The sequence below is a fragment of the Rhinatrema bivittatum genome, chromosome 3 (genome assembly GCF_901001135.1).
Source record: "Rhinatrema bivittatum chromosome 3, aRhiBiv1.1, whole genome shotgun sequence".
Lineage (NCBI taxonomy): Eukaryota > Metazoa > Chordata > Amphibia > Gymnophiona > Rhinatrematidae > Rhinatrema > Rhinatrema bivittatum.
In genome coordinates this window covers 321,281,811-321,294,342 of record NC_042617.1, presented here as the reverse complement: position 1 = coordinate 321,294,342, position 12,532 = coordinate 321,281,811, and the positions used below count along the sequence as shown (strand labels likewise).

The window sequence follows — 12,532 nt, the reverse complement described above, 5'->3', positions numbered from 1 at the left end:
ATTTGGCATTTCTGGTTTTCAAATAGGCCATAATTTCCTCCCACATAACTGCTTTGCTAGTCTGCCAAAGAAGCAATGGGTTGTCTGTGTGACTTTTGTTATGGATAAAAAAATCTTCCCATTTATTTTTTAAAAAATTCTGGAAGTCTTTATCATCCTGCATAAAGATAGGGAAATGTCATAAACGGACTTTGTCCCCTAACTCCGTAAGATGAAAATCTACTCAAATAGGGGTATGGTCCGAAATTGCCATAGGGCCGATATCGGCATGCGTGACATGATGGAAGAATTTCTGAGAGCCTAAGATGTAGTTGATCCTGGATAGACATGTGTGGGCTTGTGAGGTATGGGTGAAGTCTTTGGATGTTGGGTTGAGAGTCCTCTAATAATCCAGGACTTGGAGTTGATTACAAAGGTATTGAATAATACCCTTCCAGTGTGATGGTACATTCCAGGATTGTTGTGGAGGGAGTCTGTCTAATTGGGGGTCGGAGACACAATTAAAGTCCCCAGTTAAGAAGAACCAGAGTGGAATCACGTTTGTGGGATGTGCGGGCACCATCTCATCCTGATGAAAGATATTTAAGCCTATGAAAAAGGATCCTCTTTCACCCCCCCCCCCCCTTCCTTGCAGTGTTATAGAACCTTTCCACTGAGGATATGCTTACTTAACAATCATCGCCTGGAAAGAAATAAGCCCCAACAAATAGAAATAAAAAAGAAAGGGGAAAAGGGAGACCAAAAGTCAGACATATCGTGATTTTGAAGTCGAGAGGTAGGCAGTACTGCTGAGTCCCTTCTGGAACTTAGCGGGAAGGTGAGCTCCAAGAGTTGTTTCCGGCACATCTCTGCTCTCGCACCTCCCAGTTAATTAAAAAAAATCCTTTGTTTCCCAAGGAAGGTTTTTGAGGTGCACCATATGCTAAAGAGAGGAATCTTAAGTGGATTGATTCTGACATGCTTTTCCAATGTTCCCGGCTGTGTCGGACTTCGGTGGAGTGTGGTCTCAGAAAAGTATCGGCTTCTGATAGTGGTGTTGTTGAGATCGCGAACCGGGGAGAAAGTTCATGGCAGCTCAGGAATGGTGCGATTGTTATAACGCCATAGTCCTTGAAAATCGACCGGTTTCAAATGGCGTAAAACTTTTGCAGCATTTTGTTCACGTCAAGTTGCACATACTAGCAGTTCTTGCGGGATCTTAACGTCGAAATTTCACATGGTGAAAATCAAATATGTTGGGAAACCCGGCTGCGGGCAGCCGCGGCCGGGTCCCCCCTCTCCTACCAGCAGTCGCCGACGCTCCCCACTGGCTTCTCCGCTCACCTACCAGCAGTCGCTCACCTACCAGCAGTCGCCGACGCTCCCCACTGGCTTCTCTGCTCCGCATCGGGGCCTTGCCATGGCGTCCTCCCCACGAGGGAAACACCGCCGACTTCTTCAGGCAACTCCACCCCTTAGGCACACGCGCGCACCAGCCCGGGATTTAAAGGGGCTGCAGCGGGAAACCTCGGCCCGGCCCCAAATCCCATGTCATCATCAGAGGACTATTTAAGGCTCCTGCAGATCTCCTTGCCTTGCCTTGGCAACAGGTCGACTCTCTTGAGTAGCTAGTTACTGTTCCTGCTTGCTCCTGATTCCGCTCCAGTGTTCCTGCTTGTTCTTGCCTCCATCCTCGTGTTCCTGCCTGTTCCAGTTCCATTCCTGTTCCTGTGGTTCCACTCCTGCTCCCACTCCTGCCTCCGCTTGCTTCTTCGGTTTTGACTTCGGCTTGGTTCCTGGATTCTTCTGTCTGCTGCCCGTCCTGACCCTTGGCGTGTTCTCCGGCTTCGCTAGTCTTCTGCCTACCCTGACCTCTGGCTTGGTTCCTCGTTTTGCACCTCCGCTGCCCGCCACGACCTCTGGACTGTCTCCGTCTCTTCTGCCTGTCTCGACTCTGACTGCTCACTGGACTTCCTTCTCCAGGAGATCCTTGCCTAAGTCCTGCCAGCCCCGGCACCCAAGGGCTCAACCTGTGGGGAACGAGGTCTCCTGGTCCTATTCCGCCTCCCAGCTAGGAGTGCCATTGTAGGCCTCCCTTCAGTGGATCTTCCAACTCTTGAGTAGGCTCAAGGGCCCACGTTTTCAACAAATAATTTTATTCCACCAGAAATTACTGAACATAACATGGCCATTCAACTGAGAAGTCAGTATTGTTGGCAGCCAAAGATAGAGAACGATTCACCATATTGAATTTACCTTTTGGAAGGCCCGTGTGGTTTAATTCAGGGTCTCCAGAAATGCCTTAGCTTGGGCCGGGGCATCAAAAAGATGGGTTTGATTGGCATGCCAGATCCTCAAATTAGCTGGTAACTGATGAAATTTACGGTCAGCTGGCAAAGGTCAGCTGGCAAAGGTCCACAGCCAAACTTACATCTGTTAGAGAAAGGGCTATGTCATTAGCGGGACCAGGTCTTTGGAATTCACTATCCATTGAACTAAGGCTTCAAAGTAACTTGAAAGGGTTCAAGAAAGCTCTAAAAACCTGGTTATACGTGCAAGCTTTTCAGGTAGTAGCTAGTTAGAATTAGTATTTTATTTTATTTGCTTTATAATCCTGGTTTTAAATGTGAGCATTTTATGATTTAATTTTATATATGTATTAGCATTTGTATGACTGATTTTCCTGTTTTTAAGAAATGTATTGTATTTTATTTTCTTTTTATTTATTTTATGTTATTTCTAATTTAAGAAACTTTGTTAACTGGTGAGAAGGTATGTACAACACCGGTATAGAAAAACTAAATAAATAAAACAAATAAATAAAATAAAGCAAATTTTATTTGTTTCGAGGCGGGAGCTGAACAGACCGGAGTGAATGTTTTATGGCTCTGCACAACATGTGCTGAGTAATCTTGGAATAATTGGACGGTTGCTCCTTGGTATTTCAGGTCTTGATGTGGTCTATATGCCCTCATTAGATCTTGTTTATATGATCAATTAAAGATTTTAGCAATCACAATTCGAGGCCTGGTATCTTCACTCCTTTTGGTTCCCATGCAATGGGCTCTTTCAATCTGTAGAGAGGATGAGAAAGATAGTACCTAAAATGCCTCTGGGAGCCATTTTTCTAGGAAGCCAGCAAGTTTATTGTCTTGGATCGAGTCTGGAAGGCCTGTGATCCTCACGTTATTGCGATGGGATGTATTTTCTAAGTCATCCAATTTTTCAGCCTGCACTTTAACCTGCTTTTCTAAAGCAGAAATTTGCCTGGCTGTGGAGTTAGCATCATCTTCCAGAGTATTGATCCTACCTTCTACGATATCCAGCTGTGGGTGTATTTTTGCTAGTGAGTTCTGCAGCGCTGCTAATTGGGACGAGAGGTTAGTAAATTTACCATCTAAAGCAGCGACCACTGCAGCTGTGACTTTCTCAGTAAGGGCCTCCAGAGATCTGGGAAGCAGAGACCTCTTGTGGATTTCCTCCTTCAGCAGGCATCTTTTCCTATGTAGGCCTCAGTTTTTCTTTTTTCCACTTTTTAGGACCATGAATCCTGGAGATTTGTATATGTATTTGTCAATTGATATAAGATAGTAAAATGGTTGAATGTTGAGTCTGTTGGTGCAAGGATGGCTTTGCAACTTTTGGATGAAAGGTGGATGGTGCACAGAGCTCAGGGAAACACGTCTCCCCTAGCTCAACATATCACGTGACCCCCCCCATCCCGTGAGATTTTAGTTTTCTTAGAAGCCTCTCATGAGGGACTTTGTCAAATGCCTTCTGAAAATCCAAATAAAACCACATCTACTGGTTCACCTTTATCCACATGTTTATTTACCCCTTCAAAAAAAATGTAGCAGATTTGTGAGGCAAGATTTCCCTTGGGTAAATCCATACTGGCTGTGTTCCATTAAACCATATATACCTACATGTTCTGTGATTTTATTCTTTTTAATAGTTTTCACAATTTTTCCCGGCACTGAAGTCAGCTCACTGGTCTACAGTTTCGTGGATCATCACTGGAGCCCTTTTTAAATACTGGGGTTACATTGGCCACCTTCCAGTCTTCATGTACAATAGATGATTTTAATGATGGGTTACAAATTACTTGTAATAGGTCTGAAATTTCATTTTTGAGTTCTTTCAAAATCCTGGAGTGTATACCATCTGGTCCAGATGATTTGCTATTCTTCAGTTTGTCAATCTGGCCTACTACATCTTCCAGGTTCAGTGTGATTTGGTTCAATTCATCTAAATCATCACCACTGAAAACTATCCCCAGAATGGGTATCTCCCCAACATCTTCTTCAGTAAACACCAAAGCAAAGAATATGTTTAGTCTTTCCACAAAGGCCTTATCTTCCCTAAGTGCCCCTTTAATCCCTCGATCATCTAACGGTCCGACTTCCTCGCAGGCTTCCTGCTTCGGATATATTTTAAAAAGTTTTTATTATGAGTTTTTGCTTCTATGACCATCTTCTTTTCAAATTCTCTCTTAGCCTATCTTATCAATGTTTTACATTTAACTTGCCAATGCTTATGCTTTTTCCTATTTTCTTCACATGGATCCTTCTTCCAGTTTTTGAAGGAAGATATTTTGTCTAAAATAGCTTCTTTCATCTCACCTTTTAACCATGCATGTAATCATTTTGCCTTCCTTCCACCTTTCTTAATGCATGGAATACATCTGGACTGAACTTCCAAGACGGTATTTTTTTTTAACAATGTTCATGCCTGTTGTACACTCAGCTTTGTAGCTGCACCTTTCAATTTTTTTCTAACTATTTTTCTCATTTTACCAAAGTTTCCCTTTTGAAAGTTTTGTGTTATAGCCGTGGATTTACTTATTATCCCCCTTCCAGTCATTAAATCAAATTTGAGTATGTTATGATCAAATATGATTTAAGTGGCCTCACCACTGTTACCTCTCTCACCAAATCCTGAGCTCTACTAAGAATTATATCTAAAATAGCTCCCTTTCTTGTCGGTTCCTGAAGTAATTGCTCCATAAAGCTGTCATTTATTCCATCCAGGAACTTTATCTGTCTAGCATGTCCTGATATTTCACTTACCCAGTCAATATTGGGGTAATTGAAATCTCCCATTATTGCTGCACTGCCAGTTTGGTTACCTCCCTAATTTCTCTTAGCATTTCATCATCAGTCTCATCATTTTGGCCAGCTGGATGGTAGTATATTCCTATCGCTGTATTCTTTCCCAACACACATGGGATTTCTACCCATAAAGAATCTATTATTTATTTAGTCTCATGCAAAATCTTTATCCTGTTGGACTCTATGCCATCCTGGACATAAGGCATCACCCCCCCACCAAGTTGCTCCTCTCTGTCATTGCGATATAATTTGTACCCTGGTATTGAAGTCTGTTAGTATAGTTATAACTAGAAGTCCAGGTGGAAATGCAGGCAGTTATGTAGCTGGGTCTCTCTGGCAGACTCCTAGTACGATAATAACTAGAAGTCTTACTGGAAATACAGACACTCATGAAGCTGAGTCTGGCAGACTATGAACACCTTTTGTTTACTGGGGTGGTGGAGAAGCATCCAGAAAGGCATTGGTGTACTATGAAGCTAGATGTTCCAGCATCAGTCAAGCTAGTATTGGTAACTATATAGATTATTTATTTAATAGCATTTATTATCGCTTTCCAGTTGAAAAATCACCCAAAGCGATATACAAAAACACACAAAATTAAAGATATTTATTTCATGTTGCCATAAAACAAAAATGAATATAAAACTCATAAAATAAGACAAACATCAACACTGCTGCTGCTCCTTTCTATAGGTTCAGCCTTCACAAAGACTTACTATCCTTGGGACATGAACCCTGTTTTTAAATCCTTTTGGAAATCTCAGGTGGTCACCCTGTTCTCACACTATAACAGGCAACTCATTCCAGAGTTTTAGTATTACTGCAGAGAAAACCCAATTTTATAACAGCACATCCCTAAATACTTTTGCCGCAGGAAGTAAAAGCTGATACCTGTGCTTCACCAGTAAATTAAGACTGCTACCTGCCCACCTATAGGACAAAACTTCATCTGGCAAGCCAACTATCAAAAGAAGAGGGACAAGGGTCGAACATTCAATACTTTCACCTGTCTCAGCAATGACTTAAGTCCCATTAATGATAATAGATCAAAATGCTCCATATTAGATGACTCTTTTCCTTTAAGAGGGATAAGCTGATTCATACCCACGCCTAACACGGATTCCCCCAAACAAACCACCCGATTCCTATCACCCTCCAAGCTACTTTTGAATTTATCACCTTATCTTGGAAGTAGGTGGCCCACATCTCAGAGTCAGGTACATTATCGTACTTCATAGTCTCATTCACACTCAACTACACAGCTTTGTGGCTAGATACAGGAAGGGAGGGGTGCTGGAGGGAAGCCCAAGACGACAGAGTTCAAATGATGAAAATGGCAAAATCTGTCCTGGATAAGAAGTAACATCCTACAAGCGGTCCCACCCTATGGCTGGCAGCTGGATGGGAATAGCTGGGTGGGCCTGTTTTATTTTTCTGCTATCATCTACTGCGTTACTATGAAATACCCCATCACTTGCATTATGCAAACTCAAGAAATTTGTTTAATATATGATAAAGATTAAAAGATCAGAGTCAGACCTCAAATGCCTGAGCTCCCCGGCACATTCCGTATTTTGAAAAAGATAAAAAGAAGGGACTATGCTAGGCATCATTCAATCAATTCCCCTCTATGTGCGTGAGAATGGGACAGAACTCCAACAGAAATCCTGAGGTCATTTTCAAAAGCAGAAACACATGAATAAATAGATAAACACACCAAATGTGATTTTACATGTGCAAACAGGCTTTCTGAAAATGACAATGCAGGTTGTATGCATTAACATGAGTGCGAAAGTGATTCCAGGTGTACTTTTACGTGCATTGCAATGAGGCATTCGGGGGCAGACATGGGGGTGGGGAAATCATTTATGGGCGTATTTTAATTTCCAAATGCACTCTGGCAGGTATAAATGTGCACACCTATACCTCCCTTAGGTATGTATGGTAAGCCCTCTTTGAAAATTAGGGCTGAAATCCGTGTGTTCTTTGTACTAGTGGGCTGCAACAGGTGAAGAAAAGAACTAAGCCATTTCCCTTTGCTTCTCACCATGGACAAAAAAACCCCCTCAAATTCTGGAGTCACCTCCATACCTGTAACAAACTCCCTCCCCTATCAAGCACTCTGAAGCCAACACACAGCCATGGCGTGTCCAGCTAAGTTAGCTGGACATGCCACTGAATATACCCAGCTATCGGCAAGGTAGCCAGATTAGTTTACCTACTTTCAGGCCTAAGGTTAGCCAGCTATCTTGGCTAGATACCACATAAATTGGGGTTTATCCAGCTAGCTTAGCTGGATAACTGGCACTGTCACCGAACACCTCTGAGTTATCTGGCTAATTTTGAGACCCTGGCATTTATCTGGCTTAATGCCAAACTCAGCCAGACAAATGCACTGAATATTACCTCCTCTGTGACACAACACAATGCCTTCAAAAACCACACTCAGCACCTGTGTAGCAAACTTACCCTACCGAAACAGCACTAATACCCAGAACTGAAACAGCAACAACCCTACCTATGAAAAGGCAGCACTGGTGATATTACATCGGGGCCTATAATTAATACACTTATTGGGGAAAACAGAACAAGCTGGAATGCTATCAATCTCTACACAGAACCTACACGCTAGCAGAATCCATCACCTTGAACACACATATGTAAAACTCAGACCCTCACCAAATACTGAATAATGGATCACAAATTAGAAATTGAAATATGCAACCCAAAACTAAACTGGAACCCCCAAGAAGCCAGATTCTGCACATAGTGCAAGACCAGAGAAACAGAAATACATTTGCTCGTGTTGCACAAAATACTAAGATATTTTGGGGAATGATTATCCCTTCTAACAGAGGAAATCAAAGAACGAGCAGGAAAAGCTCTGCATAATCCTGGGGGAAACAGGAGAGAGAGAGAGAGAGGCTAGAGCAGCAAGAGATGCGCTATCCTGCAAGCACCAGAACCCTGAATTCTCTGTGCAATTTGCTTTTCTTTTATAACTTTATGTATTACAAATGATCAGGTCAAAGTTTCTTGAATCTGAATCTAGGCTTTGGTGGTTCTGTTCTTAGCAGTTTTTATCCAGCAAAGTATCCACCTTAGGGAAAAAAAAATCACTTGGTTCCCAAAAGAATTGTGCATTTGATGCTGAAATGAACGGTAGCTCAGAAAGGTTTGGGGCGAACAGTTTGAAAAAGCTGCAACCACCAGATGTTCAGATGTGAATCTGGCGGCACTTACAGATACCTCAAGACTGTGAAGAAAAACACGTTGGAGCGAATCTCCATCCTGGAGAGGCAAAAATGTCTCTGAATGCTGGTGGCCAGAAACTTCTCGCTCCCCATTGTCTGTGTGTGGGCGCTCAGAGATACTTAATGCACTCACCTTGTCACCTTTCTCCTCCGGTTCATCCTCGGTGAGGAATTCTCGTTTTGGGTATGGAATCTGGCAGCCTGCAAACACACTGAGAGACAGCAAAGGTTAGTGAGGGGAACACCACTCTCTCCCCTTTGTAAAAACACTGTCATTTCCATCTGTTTGATAGCGGATGGAGGGTCCAGAAGGAATAAGAGAAGGGAGACTCTCTCATGGCAGTACTGTAGTCTGGGGGCCGGTCACTTACAGTTACCCAATCAGCAAAGCTGATGTCTCTCTTTATGGCAATAACCTTGCTTACAAAATGGAAACCGGCTATTAGCTGCAGTGGCCTTATGGACCAGCACTGGCTTTCTACATAGACTGTGGTTTCCAGCTCCTCCTGGGTTCTTTTTTCTAATTCAAGTATGCTTGGGACAGAAGCAGAAGCTGCTGGTAAGAGCGGGAGGGGGGGGGGGGGGGGGGGGGGGGGGGAGACATTGTCAGAATAAAGGATGGGAAAGGCAGCTTTACATGTAGATAAGTGCAGAGCACAGGGGAAGTCAGCACGGGGTCAAGCTCATGGCAGCTCTCAGCCTCTCCTGGGGCCCCCTCAGGAGCCCGAAGCTGGCAGACACTCACAGCACGGCGTAAAGCACCAGCAGGAAAACAATACTGACTGGGGCGAACACAGCTATTCGTTTGTTTTTTTCCTTAGAAGGACATACTCTATAGTGCTAGCGCAGGACATTTATTTATAAAATGTATACGCCCCTCATCAATTGCTGAGTGCTTTACAATAAAAATACATCATTGAATAAGCCTCTGAAGTTATTTAATGTTGTTAAAGGATTAACAAAGGTCTCTAGGAGTAAGTGTCCCATAAGTTCAAGCTCCGAATTATTAGCTAAATATTTTGATGAAAAAATGGTGACTTTGCAGAAAGTGGTGAGCAGTAAGATAGTTGATTGGTTTGGTGAGTCTTGTGTAGGGCCTGACAGACATATTTTATGGGAAAGTTTTGATAACAATAAGATGTTTAAAAAAATTCCTTCCAAAGGTTAAAGTGACTAATTGTAAGTTGGACTTATGCCCATTTTTCCAGATGTAAGTCCATGTTTGATTTGTTTGCTGCATGCCTGATACAAATAATTAATCTTTCTATATCAACAACGTAGTGCCATTATCACAGAAGAAAGCGATATTCAGACCTCTGCAAAAAGACCTGCATGTATTGTCAACTTTATCGTCCCATTACCGCCCACTTTATGCACGAAGTGGAACTCATCCAACTGGAAGAGTTTTTAGAAGATCATGATGTATTAAAGAATAGTCTAGATTTAGAAAGAGTTATGGTAGTGACACTTTATCATTATATTTATTGAGATTCAGTATAGTTTGGATTCTAAAAAAAAAATCTGGAATACTTCTTCAACTTATTTCGTCAGCCTTTTGATTATAAAAGAAGCTAAATTTCCAGCTGTGAAATATAGGGATTGGTGGGATAGCACTGCAGAGGTTTAAATCATATTTGCAAGACAGGATGCAGCAAAAATGCTTGGATAGTATTAGATCTGGCTGAATACTGTTGGGATATCACAGGGCTCCTCTTTATCAGCTGCATTATTATCATTTGTATGCAAACCTTTGGGTGCTGCCATGTCATCGTTAGATTTCACTTACAAATTGTATGCTGATAATGGGCAATTTTTTATCACTAGAAAACATAGTAGAGCGTTCCCTGGAAAGAAGTTTGAGCAGTGTTTTGGTGTGATAAGGGGTTGGCTCTTAACTGTATGAAAACATCTATTCTTTGCTTGGGTAAGTGAATCCCCCTGAAGTGTAATTCCATTTTACACCTTCATGAAACAGCTCGTAATTTGGGAGTGATTTTTAGATTCTAAACTCTTCTTAAAAGCAGAATAACAAGACAGCTAAACTCACTTGTTTAGGCCTCTGTAAGATACCCCGTTAACATGATTTTACATTGGTTGTGCAAGCTATTGTTATAAATAATTTGGATTACTGCAACTCAGTATATGCAGGGTTGCCTAGAACTTTATATTGAGTAATGCGATTGGTTCAGAATGCTGCTGTGCCAGTGATACTTGGGCAGCACGGGGGGGGGGGGGGCATGCAGGCAGGTTACACCTTAGACAAAGGACCTTCATCACTCACCCAGTTTTCAGAGAGTGCAATATAAAATACTTATTTTGCTACACAAGGCAGACTATTCAGAGATTCTGTTGAGGTCTTCACGCCTTTTATGCTCTTCTTCTCAGCAATTGTTTTGAGTTCCATCAGTAAGTGAATACTGTCTGCATGACACTAGAACAAAGCTTTTTCAGTAGCAAGCCCAAGTTTATGGCCTGCTTTGTTTGCTGAAATTCATAACAAACTTGATTATTTGACATTTTGTATATAGGTCAAAGCATTTTTATTTACACAGGAATATGCCAATTAGATTTTTGAGATTTGGAGTAAGTACATTTTGTTTTTGAATATGTTTTTAATATTATGTTTTAATGCTTATTTTAGCTATTTTTATTGATTGTATGATGATTATGTGTGTGTGTGTTGTAATCCACATTGAACATTTTTAGAAATTGCAGAATATAAGATAACAAAATAAAAACAATGCTTGAAAAATGACTAAGCTCTGCAGCAGTGCCATAGGGATTTTCTATTCTCATTATTACACTATTTGAATAACAGCCATCACAGTGCTTCCCAGACCCAAGCAGCATTCACTGTACTGTATCAAGGATAATGTCTCATTTCTTTATTAAAAAATACATATCTCCAAAAGAGTACTGATCAGATGCTGCAAAACATGACTGAGAAGCTCTGATGGCATGAAAGCTCCTTTCCAAGCGTGTCGCTTGCATCGGAAGGAAATGCCTGATACCTACTCGGACGTAGGCAGCGGGTCCTCCTGGAAGTAGGGGTCCTGCAGGGCCTGTTCTGAGGTAATTCTCTTGGTGGGATCCATAGTAAGAAGCTTCTGGAGCTGCAGTGCAGGAAATCAAAAAGAATACTTTGTGAAGTTCTTACAGTGACAAACAGACCATGGGATCAGCTGAAGAGGTCTGTTTCTAATGCCAGGTACCCCCCAAAATCAGGCCAGGCTGAGTACAAGTGTGTTTTCATAACACGTGCACTGTTAGCTGGACTGCAAAGAGGTTTAAATTGGCAGGGTGAGGGGACAGACAGCACATGCAGATTATGTTTATATTTTAACATTCTTTTGGCCCTGTTCCACCACCCCAAATTTGCAGAGATTCTTCACTGCAGGCAAATTTTAAAGGGAAACTATACAGCTAGTATCCTTTTGAAAACCTGCCACCAGGGGTGTACATTCTACTGAAATATTGCTCCCATGATAACCAAATAGTCCTGGCACGGTCATTTAACTGGCTTGCCTGAAAAGTGTCCTGCCCAGATAAGCCAGAAGTACATGTAGACTTCCACAGCATGCCTTCATTTAACTGGGTTTAAAAAACAGAGGTGTTCCCGAGGGGATGGAGGGAACAAGCACGTGGAAATGGCATTTTCAAGGTTCCGCGTACAATCCTGTCCCTCCCACTCCCTGCTAAGGCAACCTGCACAAATAGCCGGTACAAAGTGCCCAGCTGCTTTCAGCACGTGTTTCACAACGAAAATGGTTCCCCTGAGAATCCTCCCTGCAGCATGCATAGGTTAACAGTGCTCATGCACACTGCAACCAACAAGGGTGAGTCCCGTCTGAATCCTGCCTGCAGTGTGCATGGACTAATGCTGGCCACATGCATTGCAAACAACGTGAGTGCTCCCCTGTGAATCCTTCCTGCAGTGTGCAAGGACTAACACTGATCACGTGCACTGCAAACAACACAGGCACTTCCCCTATGAATCCTGCCTGCAGCGTGCAAATGTGTGTGCACGGGCTAACAGCGCTCACATGCACGGCAAACAATGTAGGTGCTTCCACTGAGAATCTTGCCTGCAGTGTGCACAGCCTAACAGTGCTCATGTGCACTGCAAATAATGCCAGCGTTTCCCCTGAGAATCCTGCCTGCAGCATGCACTGCAAACAACGCGTGCAC

At 42.5% G+C, this 12,532-nt stretch overlaps 1 protein-coding gene across 1 annotated transcript in view; it reads right to left on the bottom strand.

The window, feature by feature from the left end:
- Positions 1-12,532, bottom strand: part of CDK19 (cyclin dependent kinase 19) — a 529,893-nt gene that overhangs the window by 56,359 nt on the left and 461,002 nt on the right. Inside the window, exons 10-11 of the mRNA XM_029595265.1 lie at positions 11,360-11,457; positions 8,478-8,556 (exon numbers count right to left, since the gene is read on the bottom strand). Of these exons, the coding sequence (XP_029451125.1) occupies positions 8,478-8,556; positions 11,360-11,457 (177 nt within the window). The remainder of the gene's footprint in view (positions 1-8,477; positions 8,557-11,359; positions 11,458-12,532) is intronic.